The following is a 15,620-nucleotide window of genomic DNA, read 5'->3' as shown; positions in this document are numbered from 1 at the left end:
GAAGAGTTCCCTGAGAGAGGGAGAGAGAGGGGGGGAGGTGAGAGGAAGAGAAAGAAAGAAAGAAAGAAAGAAAGAAAGAGAGAAAAAAAGAGGAGCAAGGGGAGGGGTAGAGAGTGGGGGGTAGGTGGTAGGTGGTTACAGGGGGTGGAAAGAGAGGTTTTCTTTGTCTTTTGTTTAAATTAAGTAAGCTTTCTTTGGGGTTTGTTTTGCTCTTTTTTTTTTAACCAAAAGAAAACACGTTCCAAGTTGATTTCAAACTTACAAAACTTTTGTAACATTAAGATGAAGCCAAGATTCCACAAAAGGAATGCCAACAAAACATGTTGCCCTCACAAGATCTTTGTAGAAAGGGGTTTGCTCAGGAAGCAATGCTTTGTCTGCATCTTCCCTCTTGCTAGCATACTGTTCCCCATATCTCCGAGTGTCCAACTGTCCAGCTCCATAGTCTGGTGGACCCGACAAAAAAGCAAATACCCTAGCTGCAAGTGTAAGACACATTAGCATAGGCTTTCTGAGTCAATAACTTGAACAATACAGAGGACTAATTACACTGCATTTCAGCACAAGAGAGATTAGATTGAAATGGCGTTTTTCAGATTGAAATGAGTTGTTTCACTAACACAAACTAGTCTTAATACATGTTACACTTGCTGAACAGATATTTTACCAATTGCAAATGTGACACCATGCTCTGCACCAAGATAATTCAACAAGGCATCCATGGCAACCCCAAAGCCACGTCCACCCATGGTCACTCCTTCAATTCCCTGGCCTGCAGCTGTGGTCCTCTCCCATGAGCTCGTTGGCTTCAGCGTCTCCAATGCAGCTGCAATGCTATCTTTGTTGTTTTCTACCTGCATATGAAAGTATTGCTGTTAATTGATCATTTAGCATTCTTAAATGGAATGCTGAGAACTCTGAAGAAAACAGTTGTAGAGGACAGAAGAAAAAGAGAACATACAGGAGCCAAAAAAGATCCCAGGGGCATAGCATCTTCAAGATCCACAGGAAGATGGCCATCCAGCTCAGGAGGTATTATCACATTTTTTACAACAGGAACAGGACCTTGTATATCATAAAGTCCAACTTTGTGACTGAATGTGGCCAGGCCAAAAAGCACTCCTGGTTCCAGAGCTGTGCATAAAAACAAGGAACTAAAAAAGTTGTCCACACCTTTAAGAAAATACTTCTTAAAGCATCTTGGCATGAGGACTTTCGGGAATTCTCAAAAATTCCTCCCTCCCTCTAAAGTCAGCCTTCAGCCTTCAATATCAACGAAAGGCAATAGACATAAACTTTAAAATACAATGAACTTAAAAGGGCAGTATATCAGCAAAGTAAATACCTAGATTGCTCCTACTCAAAAGAGAGGACACAAATTGGCCCCAACTGTCACATGTAGTAATGTCATAATTAATTAATGTGACATTACAAGGAACATTATTAGGAGATATGACTGCCCATGCATTATAGTATATCTTTGTATGGGATTCAAGGGGGCACAACTAATACCACATGTGAGACACACCTGTGAACATGGGCTAAGGCTAGTTAAATAATGTGCTTGGGTGATTAAATGTGTGCGAACAGCAGCTAAAGCCAAGTATATGCATGATGTGACAGGCATGCACACAGGACTGAGGCATTGATCCATAACATAGTTGTGCCAAAGGCTAGCAGGTGAATAAACAGCTCAAATACACTTGTTTCCTTCTTTTCTAACTCTGTTTTCTCTGAATTTCAAGATCAGACCAGCAATCAGCAATAATCCACCTAGATCGGTATTAGAACCTTACAATGATTGGGATACAAGGAAAACACTTTTTAAATACCCATGACTGCTGCAAAGAGAAAAATGCTACACTGTTGGTCTCAAAAGTGATAAAGACAGCATTAAATGCATGGTGAAAGTCAAACTCTGCTGCATGGACACCAGAAAACTACCCATGCTTGCTGGAACCCTGTGAGCAACTATATTGTACACTTGTTACCTTATTTTCTAACTCTGCTTTCTCTGAATTTCAAGATCAGACCATCAATCAGTAATAATCCACGTTGATTGGTGTTAGAGCCTTACAATGATTGGGATTCAACGAAAATGCTTTTTACATACCCATGACTGCTGCAAAGTGAAAAACGCTGCACTGTTGGTCTCAAAAGTGGTAAAGACAGCATTAAATGCATTGTGAAAGTCAAACTCTGCTGCGTGGACACCAGAAAACTACCCATGCTTGCTGGAACCCTGTGACCAACTATATTTTCTATCAGAAACTGTATACAGCAACCACCTGATCCAGGACTCTCTAATGGCAGGTCTGAGAATTTGCACTAGTGCTGGACAGGTGTAGGTCCATCAGCTATTAAGAAGTCAATTAAAAAACAATCTTATTTAATGTGTCAATTCGGTCCAGACATCAATCAATCTCTCCAAAAGAATTAAGTCAAATTTTTCATTGTTAAGTTCAGTAAGATTTAATAAAGGAAAGGCTGTGAATAATTAAACTACCTTATTGAATTTGATAATTCTTTTGGAAAGCTGGGTTAACCCTAAGAAAAGCCAGAGAATGCAAAAGGGAAGGAAGAACGCAGCTTTTCTCCTAAAGAGTTCAAAATAAAGATAGGGTGTGGCTGTCCAAGAGGACACCATCACCAAGAAGAGCTGATCATGAAGTTACTGGTGCAGATCATGCAATCCTAAGCCTAGGTGGAATTGTCAACAGCTCGATGAAGCCAAAACCAGCCTGGGCAAAGAAGTTTGCAGCAAGGTGAAGCTGTTCCCACTGTGGTAGAGCTGTTCAGGATTGGGCAAAGGTGTTTGCAGCTGGATGACATCATCTCGTCGTTGGGTGGAGCTGCCTATAGCCTGGCAAAGCTATTCTATAGCTATCAATGCAGTTTCCTGACTGCCTTCAGCAATTTTGCTAAGGTTCACGGCTCATTTTGGAGAGATTTGTTGCAACAAATTGTCAAATCGGCCTTTTTTGTCAAGAACCCATGTTGGGAAAGTTAAATATTCATGTGCGTCCATGGAATCTCAGCCTGTCTGGTTCAGATCTAGTGTTTTGGTCTCAACTCATAAGAGTGGATGGCGACAGGTGCAAAAGCACAGTAGATCCATAAACAGTAGTACGATAAAGGAATACCCTCAAGGGGCACTAAGCTTTGGGGCCAATCTGTCTTGTGTTTTGGTGTAGAAGCATTCTAGCTCCACCATTTATTCTGTTTTTTTTCTGTTGTGTTTAATATAAAGTGCTTGAAAGGTTAAGCTTCACTAGCCTTTGATCCACCAAAGGCCAGTTTCAACATAATCGAATTGGTTGCACCATGTCATCCAAGGATTTTTGAATCCAAGGTAACAATAGCAGCAAGAAGGAAACCATACTAATCATGATGCCACTTTGTGACAGACATACAATGGCCAGCCTTGAGATTCCACTACACAACATGTAACCTTTATATCCAAACATCCAATCCAACAAATTCTTAGATGCCATACACCCCCATAGGACAACCCTAACATCTATTTATCACCCCTCCAGGAGCAATCATCCCTTGCCATCCCAAATTAGTCAAATCTCTTTCCATGCAACTAACAATAACAGATTTTTGCAGATTTCTATGCAACCCCCATGCTAACCCAAAGTAAGCCCATACAATCCTAGCTCTTGCCACATTATTTTTCTCACAAGAACCAAGGAACATAAAAGAGCCATCAGCCAATGATTGAGCAACAAGCTTTGCCCCATTAGGAAGGGTGAGACCCACAATATATCCATCCAATGCAAGGTTCTCCAGTAGACTCAACATGGGACAAGTGACCACGGCAAACAAAAAGGGCTGTGAGGGCATCCTTGCCTCAAGGAATGAGAAAGAGAAATCTCTTTCGAGGCCCCTCCATTGAGCACAATTCGTATAGTCCCACCTTGACTAAGAGTATTTATGACATTAGTCATCCATGGGCCAAAACCCATAGCAGCCGTCAGTTCTTGTGAACAAGACCAGCTAATATACTCATAAGAGTTTTATATGTCAAAGTTGGACCATTACCACTTCTTGTCCAAATGCTAGTGCCAAGGAAGCAGAAAACAGTCCAAAGTGCCTACTAGAGGGACCCAAAATGGTGAACTATGTGAAACCCAGTTCAAAATGCATTTCAACTTCCAAAATGCCTCGTGCTTTCCAGAATGGTTGCCACCCCGCATTTCCCTATTTCAGAAACCTTTCAGAATAGGCGTTTCCCACAGGGGAGGACAATTGACTGGCAGGAGCAAGAGAAAGTGGCAAAGGAGATGAACTGCTAGACAAAGGAGACAGAGACAAAGAGGAAGAGACAATAACAGGAGCAGCAGCCAAAGAGACCATGGAGATTTGTCAGAGACTCCATGAATGCTGCTTATGGAGACACACCAATAGCTGGGCTGCTGACATTAGTGGCGGCAGAACCATGACTGTGCCCTATCCTTCCAGCTTCTTTATGACTTTTATGTTCAATTGCACATACAACATCCCAAGCATTTGCATGCACCACTTCGCACAATCAATGTTATTTTCTTTGAGCGCGAACGCCCCGAACATTCCTAGTGCTGAGGATATTCATAATGGGAGAAGGGATTTTCGTTTGCAATCTGAGCAGCAAATGGTGTATCCTTTTGTGTGCTTTTGACTCCAGAAATACTTGCCAAGTCATGACAAACTAACCCCAAATTCCCGTTAGACTAACTTCAAAAGAGTCCCAAACCTCCTCATCCAAAAAATCAACCAACAATGCAAATGCATTTTGCCTATGGCCATCTCCCTTTGAAGTAGATGGTTGATCCATAATCTTAGTATTTTAACAAGGGAATTTTCTATCCCAAGGCATAATCAATGTCCCTTCTTTGTCAAAGACAAGGCAAGCAGATGGATCTTGCAACCTGAACACTTGACGTTGCAAAGTATAACTGTGCATAGTACACAATGATCCCTTGTCTTTTATATGATTGCAGGAGTGTGAAGGAGTTCATTATGATCTGCCTGGCTACAGCAAGTTGCGATGTCTCTAACTCTTTAGTCTTTTTGTTCTGAGCCTTCTCCCATTTAGAATCAACAACAAGCAAGGGCTGAACTCGTTGTTTGCCCTGATGGCTATACTTTTAATTTCAATGGTTATAACAGGTCCCAAGTGTTGTAACCACCAATCACAACTGAGATGATGCTAACAGTTGAAGGGCAGCAGGCTGGAAACTGAAATGCAGCAGTCTTGGGGTTTGGACTTGGTAAACCCAGCAATGTGACCGCCTAAAGATGATGGTAGCTGATCTCACTGGCAGCAAGCTCGAGCTAGGCAACAGCTGTAGGAGGAAGGTCTGATGTAGGGTAGCCCGTAGAAGCACCAAACACTGGATTGGACCAATTGCCTACTGAGTTGGAGCAATTGCCTGATGCTGGAGGTGGGTTGGATCTGAGCAGCTGATCAACAAAACACAGCCATAGAGCACCTCTTGCAGGCTAGGTGACAACATGTCGAAGGTCGCCATGTGATGAAGGGGGTGTGGCAGCAGTTGTGATGAGCTGGACAACCACTAGATACAGAAATGATGGCTAAAACCTACAAGACAAGGGATGATCTGAGTTCCCACGTAGCCTCCTACATATAGATATGGATCCTCCCAAAGTTTGGGTGTTTGCTTATCAAACACAAACTTGGGTAAATTTTGCATTTTGGGGCTATATTAATGAGCCAATGAAGATTTAATGTGTAATGCATCTTTTTTAGCTTAACACCCCCTCTTAGGCCCAAAATTGGAACGAGATAAGGGGCTGCAAGCATAGCTTGGCCCATAATACCCCGAGGCGTCCCACCCCAAAGTAACCACAAGCGACAACATTGGGCCAAGGGTGCATGCCAACTCCCCAAGGACCTACCAAGACTACAAAGGCAATGGTTAACTTGCGCTTTAAAGGGATGGTCAAATCCAACATCAGAAAACAAGAGACTATCCCAACAACTTGTCCAGGGTGTCAATGACAAAGGGGAAAAAAAATGATGAGTTATAGAGGAATGGTGGTAAAAGAATTGCCGGTGGAGATAACTCAAGATCTGCTTAGGGTTGCTCTGTACAATGAGATGCACAGTTCAAAGCTTTATGATAAAAATGTACATACAACAAGGTGCGACTCGGAAAAAGTCCCTCATGGAAAAATTGTTCACTTGCCCAAGCACCCTTTCACAAAGGTGAGGATGATCATGTAATGCAAAGGGTGGGTATGACAATGAAGGGAGGCTAATGCCAAATACAATGCTCAAACTTGTTAATATAAATGAAAAGAGTAAAAAGTCCCTCTCAACCATGAATATCCATATTGGAGGCGAAGAAGAATCTTATGTCACAACTTTGTGTATTGTCGAGAACCATGATGAAAGTAGACTTAATACCCCTTAGCCAGAATAGCCAAAGGAGAATCAGCCATCCACTACATGGAACATACCCATACTTGACCTCGGAAGAGGGCTCCAATGCTAACCAAGTGGCATAGGCAAGTCCAAATGTCAACCTTAGGAGAGGACTCCATGTAAGTCGAGAATCACCAAGATAGCAATCCACCATGTAAATGGTTCTAATGGATAAAGAAGAAAGACTTAACACTCCACAACTCAACGAACAAGGGAAGAATCAGCCACCAAGGCAATCGGAATATGCTCATACTCTGTCTCAGGAGATGGCTCCAATGTTGACCAAGTGTCATAGGTATTGCCTAAAACTCAACCTTGGGAGAGAGCTTCTATGCTAATCAACAATGCAAAGACACAACTACCAAGGTAGCACTCCAATTAACATTTAAAAAAAACAAACCAATAGAAGAGAAAATGATGTTTAAAGGATAAAAACATCTCAATTGAAAGAAAAGAAAATGGATGCCAAAGTAAGAAAAAAGATGCCCAAGACCTGATCTCAAGAGAAAAGATACTACCTTCATCTCCATGCTGATAAAGACAATACTGACCAAGGCAAGAACCGAGAAAACCTTCAACCCAATTAGGACCAATAAATACCTACGATGTTAGTCCTAAACTAAAATACAAAATTTAGGATGAAAGGCTCAAGAACGAAACTTGTATACCGGATGTTTCATATTGAGATAGTTTGGACATTGTGCTAAATAAGATATACCGCTGAGTATCAAATGTAGCACAAGTGAATGAAAGGTAGGTAACTAGTTGTGCACTAGAAGACTTGAATAGTATAAGTATAGCTAAGCCTAAAGGAAATGGAGTCTAACTAGTCTAAGGTTCCTAAGAATGACCAATGATGTCTATGGACTAGCTTAGAGGGATGTAATGATTGAACCATTCAAAGATGCCATAAGGCACTAACTCAAGGAAAGATCCATGATCCACTACATCAGTGGCAAGTCATTTAGGGACATGGATACTAGGAGCTCAAGAAACTATGCTACCTTCTTAAGGAACATCCCCTCTCAACCTCCTTGAAGTAGTATTACCATTGCTAAAAGGGGCTAGGGTTGGTTTAGGAATAGGGATTGGATTCAACTATTAGTGTGGGTGTCATGAGGACGTGAAATTTTATTGCTTTGCTTAGCATTTGATAAAAGTTAATCAAACTTGTTAATGTTACTCACACATGTGAGATACAAGATAATTATTTCACAGTGTGGGACCCAAGACCCCAAGATATCAGTAGTAGGTGTCAAAAACAAAACTTGTAATAAGTTATGTCTGACAAGTATTAGGTTGTACAAGGTGTCAAATTTTTCCCTAGACCAATTTATTGGCCACTCATATCAATGGTGGCATTAGAGACTAGGCATTAATTAATTAATTAATACCAATCAAAGGGTCAATAATTGCTCAAGGATACTTGGAGAAGAAATTACCCTAGCCAATTTAACTATTGACTAGTGAAATTAATTTTTTTAAGTACTAGAATAATTACTAAATCAATTTTCAGAATTAATATTCTGAAAATTAATTTAATAAGCTGGATAATGCTAAAAAATGGGATTAAAATGCTACCACTTGGCAAAACTTTCCCATGCAAGTGGAGAAAATGTTTTTAGGGAATGATAGAAGTCTTTTCCAACCATTGTGACTATCATGAGGACATGTATTTTTGAAATCCCACTTTACATGTGGATTAATTTTTAATCACATGGTTAGGTAAATATTGCACATGTGAGGTGTGACTAGGGTTAGCGTAAATTTACGGGCCTCCCGGACCTGAGAAAATCGGGAGATGTCAAAGGCAAAAGTTGCTATAAGTTATATCGCACAAGTACTCAGTAGTATTTGGTGCTAGTTGTTGGCCTAAGTCATTCATTTGGCCATAAGTGTCAATTGGTGACACTAGAGAAGTGGCGTTTAATAATACTTAATGTCAATCTAATGGTCAAAGATGGCGCAGAGACACTTGAGAATGAAAGTTGCCTAACCAATTTAATTATTGGCCAATCAGATTATTTTTCAAGGCACTAAAAAACGTCTTTAGAGGCAAGAGAGAGGCATTTTAGTGTATTCAACCTGCAAGAGAGAGGGAGGAGATGCTTCTCGAGAAGCATGCCAAAAATTGGAAGCTCCAAGACATAGATTCAACAGGACTGAAGCTGTTTTCAATCAAATTTAGGTGGAGAAACCAACAAATCAATGAATTTGGGCCATTTTTTATCTCCATCAAAGCAGATGAAGGCCAATTGACTACCTGAATCAAGGGGCAAATCAAATTGAAGAGTTGCTGGTCATTTTGAACAGCAAGGGGAGTTGGAATACCGAAAGGGATTGGGAGAATCCCATTGTATATCAACTTCTTCTTCAATTAAGTTAAAGAAATACCGAAAGAGGCGCCGCTTTTTGTGGCCAACAGGGTATCCATTGTCCAAGATTGTAAGGTAATTTGCATTTCTCAATTTTGTAATAAATGTTACTGCTGTAACTAAGTTGTAATTAGGGAATTATGACCCATCCACGGAAGGAAGGCTCGTTACAATGGGAGAGAAGGAGAATGTTAGAGAGTAAGAAGAGGCTATTGATGTGATTTGCAGCCACCAGGGATCAATCTTACAACAGGTGACAATAGTTTGGACCTTAGGCAAGGTTTTCATCAAGTTAGAATTAGAGCTTAGGATATTTTCAAAACTACATTTTGAACAACTTATGAATACTATGAGTTTTTAGTTATGCCTTTTGGTTTTATTAACGTTCAACTACTTCCAAAATGTTAATAGACCTCCCAAAATGTTCCTTTCACCCATGTGCATTTTATTCGTTTTAAGACAACTTAGTCTTTTCAGGATGGTTATTTTCTTGTTCTAGCTTTAAACAATCTCATTTTTTCCTTTGATTTGTGCTTCTCTCTTCTTCAATGCCATAGACGTTCAAGAGCTAATGCATATTGACTAATTATTCCTGCGCGTTATATCAAACTAAACCACATGCTCCACCACTTGTACAAGTCCCCCATCAATTCCTTTGAATTTCAATCTTACAACCATATTCCGCAGGCAGAGTGGTGAACCCGTTAGCTAAGCTTCCAATCCACAGCGTGGTACGTAGTGATTGCCAAATCTTTAGGGTCATATTTAACATAAGAATCAACAATGTTTCATTCAAAAGGGCTCTGAGTACATATAAAGCTTCTAGCCTTAGTCAAACAAATAGATTGGTGAGTGCTGCTTTTAACGAAGTGTAGCATATGGTAGTACACAAACTTCTTCAATTCTTTTCTTCAAAATGCTTTCAATGTTGACAACTTAGGCAATAAAATGAAATGAATTGTTTGCAAATAATATCAAAATAAGATTAATGTTAAGATCAAACAAATAGAGAGCTCTTACCTGTCTATTTTATATGAATCGTCTAGATTAAAGAGTATGCTAAGGGTGTGAATCAATTTTCAATCAAAGCTTACAGGAGCGAGTGACAACAGCCCAAGGTCATTATGGTACACGAGACGGCATACAAGAGGGGGCAATAGTCTTTTTGGTAGTCCTAAGATACATGTGACAACTTCCATGGCTATTTCAATAGGGCAGCTATAACCAGCTTTCCTTCGTGGATGGGTGGTAAATCCCTAATAACAACTTAATTACAACAGTCAACAATTAATGCAAATCTGAAAATACAAATTTACCTACTCATCTTTAACAATGCACACCCGATTGGTCCTAAAATTGGTCCCCCCTTTCAGTATTTCTTTAGCTTTATTGAAGAAGAAGTTGATTTACAATAAAGTCTCCCAATCCCTTCGCAATCCAAACTCCCCTTGCTATCCAAAGTGACCAGCAAGTCTTCAATCTATTTTGCCCCTTGATTCGAGCACTTAATTGGCCTTCACCCACTTCATAGACAATGGAAATGCCCCAAATTCAATGGTTGGCTAGTCCTCCACCTGAATTTAGCTGAAATTCACCTTCAGCCCTGAAAAATTCAAGTCTTGGAGCTTCCAATTTCTAGCACGCTTTCCGAGGCTGTTGGTAGACCCTAATTTCTGCTGTAAATTAGGGTTTACAGCAGAGAAATTTGCAATTTCTCAGCCTCCAAGGGTCCAAATGCTGAGATCTTCAAAGCAAGGCTGTGAAATGGCTAGGAGATGAGAGAGAAAGCTGTAGAGAGAGAAAATTCAAAGTTTTGTCATGAAGAATGACTGTAAATCAGTCAAATGCAGCTGCTGCCTTGCCACAACAGCTTGTAGATGCAAAGAACTGAAGAAAATCGGTCATTTACTGTTGCTTCCCTGTCTCAACAGCCTGTAGATGCTGTCACTTGCTGTTGATTGGTCTTCTCCATCCCCTGGCTACCTCAGAAGGTCCTCCAATGGCTGCAAATCAGACCAAGAGCCTCTCCTCCCTCTCTCTTGCAGGCTGAGTACACAAAATGCCTCTCTCCGGTCTCTAAAAACGTTTTTCAATCTTGCATGGGCATTTTTAAAAAGTGGTAGCCTTCCCAAGTGGTTTTTCCAGTATTATCCATAATGAAATATTAATTTTCAGTCTTTAAATACTAAAAATTAATCTAATAATTATTTCAGTGCCCTCAAAATAATCTAACTGGCCAATAATAAAATTGGTTAGGCAACTTTCACTCTCAAGTGTCTCTGCGCCATCTTTGACCATCAAATTGGCATTAGGTACCATTAAACGCCGCTTCTCTAGTGTCACCAACTGATACTTAAATTAATGACCTAGGCTAACAACTGACACCAGATACCACCAAGTATCTGTGCGGCATAACTTATAGCAACTTTTGCCTTTGGCATCCCGTGACTTTCTGGAGTCCCAAGCTCGTAAATTTACTTTAAACCTAGTTGCACCTCACATACCCAATATTTACTTAATCGTGTGATTAAATATTAATCCACATGTTAAGTGAAATTTCAAAAATACATATCCTCATGACAGCAGCAGCAATTTCTCGTATTTTTTGCGATGAAACTCTAAAATTTCTCTCTCTACAGCATTCACTCTCAATCCCAACCCATCTCTCAAGTTATCTCAACATTTTCCAAAAGTTTGAGCCATTAGAGGAAGAAACTTCAGTTAATCTCTACTGTAAAGCCTAATTTACAGCAAAATTTAGGGTTTGACAGCTACCTCAGGATACATGCTCAAAATTGAGGGCCTAGGACTTGAATTCCAACAACTAAAATTGACAAATTTCAGGGACATTCAAAAGGCCAACCAACCAATATCAGATTTAGGACAGAATTTGTCTTTCAAGAAGCAGGGTCAAGACTAACTCCAAGCAAACCAAGGGGCAAATTGGTTTGGAGAATTGCTGCTTAGTTTTGACAGCAAGAGGCACTTGGATTAGCAAGGGAGATCAAAGGATCTCAACTATACTCCTTACATCTGCAATATAAGATAAAGAAATACCATCAAGGGCACCAGTTTTGGGGACAACAAGGTGTCCAATGTTCAAGATTAAAGTGATAAAGTGTGTATTTTCAATTTACGTGAATTTTATGCTTGTTGTAATTAATGCTTAATCAAGTTATTTACCACCCTATCCAAGGAGAGAGGCTAGTTTCATGGTTCCATAGCCAAGATACCATCAATTACCTTGACTTAGTGGGCCCAAGGCACTTCATTGAAAGTCAAAAGCTTTACTCTAGTGCTGAAATTGTATTCAATTCAGCATTACAGCAAGAATGTATTCAGATAGTGAGATGGACTCAAGCAAGGATGATGCCTCTCAATCTGAAAATTCACAATGTATTGGAAAAAATTCAATGCCTAATGTTGGACAAGTTAAGTAGCATGGACAACAAGCTAATAATGTTGATTTAGACCAAAATGTAGGTCCTTCTAGGCCTTTGGAAGCTGATGACCAATAAGAGGAAAGGGAATGTGATGACAAATTTAAAGATCAGCTGAAAACAGCAACCGAAATGTTTATGCAATTAGCAAATGGTCCTCAATTCATGCACTTTTTGAACCCCTTAAAAAAGGGAAACAAAGGCAAGAAGAGGAAATTGCCTTTAAGAGCTTCAGGACAGCAAGATGCACCAAAGGAAGAGCCAATACAACAGCATCTTGTTCCAAACATGGGTAGTGAGCATAAGCAAATGATGCTAGTGGGTTAATTGATGCATATGCAAGGCCAACTTGGAAGTGCCAATCCAATGTTTGTTGGATAGCAAGGTATGCATGCAATTATGGGGCAGCCAGGTTACTTTAGTGATGGCACTAGTTTCCATGCAATGGTGGGTTAGAGAGTGCATACGAGGATGTATGGCACAACTCCTTATGGTATGCAACAACCAATGCATGGTGTGCAAGGCCCAATGTATCCAAGTATGGCTAACAATATGCATAACCAGATGTATAGCAATATTGGCATAATGTTGAGGCACAAAGTGGAAAGTTCGGCAATGGATATATGGAGTCTACTGTGTTTGGGACTCATGGTATTTATGCTGGTCGTGCAAATGCTCCATATAGTGTTGGCCATGAGGAAAAATGAAACTAGTAATGCATGCAATTTATGGGAAAATGTATCTTGGTATGGCTGGTAGTATGCAAATTCCCATGCACAATCGCATTGCAATGGTTCAAAGTATGCAAACAAGAATGTTTTCTAATGCATCTGATACTCCTAGCATGTCAAGTCTTGAGCTAAAATATGCATTACTTGCTGATTAGCCTCTTAAACAACCCCAAAACAATCTAAAAATGCTCTTTTAGAGTAAAACCTTAAAACGGGGAGCGGTTTGAGAGAGTTCAGTGGAAACCCTAAAACCGGAAGCGGTTCAAGAGAGTTTAGTGGACACCCTAATTTTTAGGGCACCCTTCCACATCTATAAATAGACAGGCTGCCCCCATTCAGCCATCATCCTTGTTTGCAGGTTACACAAGCCCACACAACCTCTGCTGCAGTTGGCGTCCACTTTTCAGCCTGCAGCACGCCTCCATCTGTTGTCCAGCCATCATCGATTGCAGCCACATTATCTTCAGCCTGCCCATTGCTCTAGGCGACAGCTCTCGGCTGCTAGCAACTGCTCCAGACTGTCCCAGACTGCTGTTCAGCCTGATGTCCATCATCTCCAAGGTCAACCAGTCTGCATTTTCAGCATTGCACGCCCTAAGACTCTCAAACATTGTTTCAGCCTGCTGTTTCCAGCAAACTATGCACAATTTCCAGCCTCCGATCTATGGTGCACTGCTACGTTTACCAATTTCCAGCCTCCAGACTGCTGCGTTTTGGTAACCAGCCTGCTGCCATTCACTATTCATCACTCCTACACTCTGGCTGGTGGTCACAGACTTGGGATCCGTCTTCAATGGACGTCACACTCCAACATTGCTCTACCCTTGAGCACACTGTACACTCTTACATTCATTTACAGCATTCATTCACTTCAGAGTTGTGCTCTCTCTCCCTTCTTCTGTTTGTGTTTGAGTTTTTGTGTTTGAGTTTTGAGTTTTGTGTTTAGGGTTTGAGTTTTGCCCTCTGTGTCCATGTTTGTGTCTTTGTATTTCTATCGTGGTCGTATACTCTGTGTGTCCTCAGTGCAAACACTAGAAGTCTTCTTAACATGGTATCAGAGTCGATGCTCTTGTAAAGAGTATCCTGCGGATATTGTTGAGAGCTAGTCTTTGTGGGAGGCACACAATACAACTCGTAACCAAATCACAATGTCCCAGACACCTTCTTCTCCAGTTCCTATGATGTCTTATCAGGCTTCTCCATCATTGGAGGCCTTGAGACGGCATTATGGACTTGGTGAGAAGGACAACACTCCACCTTCACCAGATTTCACTAACATGACAGAGGAGGACTTTGAGGAGTACTATAGCAACAAGTACGGTGATGTTTACACCCCTCCTACAAATTTTGCTACCACATCCGGACCAGTTGGTGAGGTTGGCCACATCTCCGATCATGGAGGACATACAGCATTCGGAACGTCTGGCGATCCATCTTCATCATCTCAGCCAGGTCCAATGTCAGGTTTGTACAATTCTTTTGTGTTGCATGAATCAAAACCCTCACATGTTTCTTCTTTTGAGGTACAAGATCCGGATGGCTTTGCGTATGTGAACTTCAATAGAGGGAGCTCACGAAGCAGACGGAATTCAAGTACATCTACAGCTTCTGTTTCATTTGAGCATATCACACACACTTCTCACTTCCCTCCCATCCCACCCTCTTCTATATCACACCTCTCATCATCTTTCCAAAACCTTGGATTACACTCCACATCTGCTTCACACACCCTAGGGGTTGGATCTTCCATCTCCGCTCCTAGCACCTTTTCCTTCTCCACGCCATTCTCTACCTCTTTGCACCATGGTACTTCGTTAGGGGGAATGCCACCCTTTAACAAAGTGCCTCTCACCTTTCAGCACATGAGCACACCCGTAACTCCTGGGACGACTATGATGGGCATCCCCCTCACTATCCCCAGCTTCACATCTCCCATGACCACTCATACGCAAGGGTTTCCATCCTCAACTTATGGTGCGTCTTCCCACTCTCCTTGGGTTACACCTACACAGGGATTCCCATCTTCTACTCACCGTGTTCCCGTCCCCCTTCCTTGGGTTCCTCATGTGGCTACCATGCCCATGCCTAGTGAACCCATCCCTACCTATGGATCCACCTTGCACACTACACGCATGCCTGATGGGCACTCTGGGGTCCATTCCCAAGTGTACTCCACTCCCCCATCCTACACACTATCCATCTCCGAGCACTACCTCTCCTGTTGCAATGACCAAGAATGCCTTCACGGATAAGACACGTTTTAACGGGTCAAATTTCACCACTTGGTCTAATTTCATGCAACAAGTGCTTGAGTCTCAGGGTCTTTGGGACCTTGTCATTGGTCTAGAGCCTATGCCGGACCCTCCACTAGCTCACCCTGATTACATCCGTCAATGGAGAGCCCGCATTGCCACAGCTAATGTTGAGCTGATGCAAGGATTGCTTCCTGAGTTTCACTCTCAATTGCAGCACTTCCCGCTCGCGTCAGAGCATTGAAGTCACCTTCTCAACCGCCATGCAGCTCGTGATCGTACTCGGCGCATCAATCTTGACTTTGAGCTTCAAGAATTCTCTATTAAGGAAGGGGATGATTTGAAAGTCAAGATGGCTGAATATAGGCGGTTACTTAACGAGTTCGCCA

General features: G+C 41.4%; 1 protein-coding gene across 2 annotated transcripts in view; it reads right to left on the bottom strand.

Moving 5' to 3' along the window:
• Positions 1 to 15,620, bottom strand: part of LOC148031760 (sec23/sec24 transport family protein) — a 151,395-nt gene that overhangs the window by 94,309 nt on the left and 41,466 nt on the right. For both annotated transcript variants that reach the window (XM_087685415.1, XM_087685414.1), the window contains exons 4-6: positions 962 to 1,134; positions 668 to 854; positions 334 to 479 (exon numbers count right to left, since the gene is read on the bottom strand). In XM_087685415.1, the coding sequence (XP_087541541.1) occupies positions 334 to 479; positions 668 to 854; positions 962 to 1,134 (506 nt within the window). The remainder of the gene's footprint in view (positions 1 to 333; positions 480 to 667; positions 855 to 961; positions 1,135 to 15,620) is intronic.

The sequence above is a fragment of the Lygodium microphyllum genome, chromosome 9 (genome assembly GCF_053477565.2).
Source record: "Lygodium microphyllum isolate KBCC chromosome 9, Lygodium_microphyllum_v1.1.10, whole genome shotgun sequence".
NCBI classification, from domain to species: domain Eukaryota; kingdom Viridiplantae; phylum Streptophyta; class Polypodiopsida; order Schizaeales; family Lygodiaceae; genus Lygodium; species Lygodium microphyllum.
The sequence above is the reverse complement of the archived record's forward strand: the minus strand, read 5'-3'. Positions and strand labels throughout refer to the sequence as shown.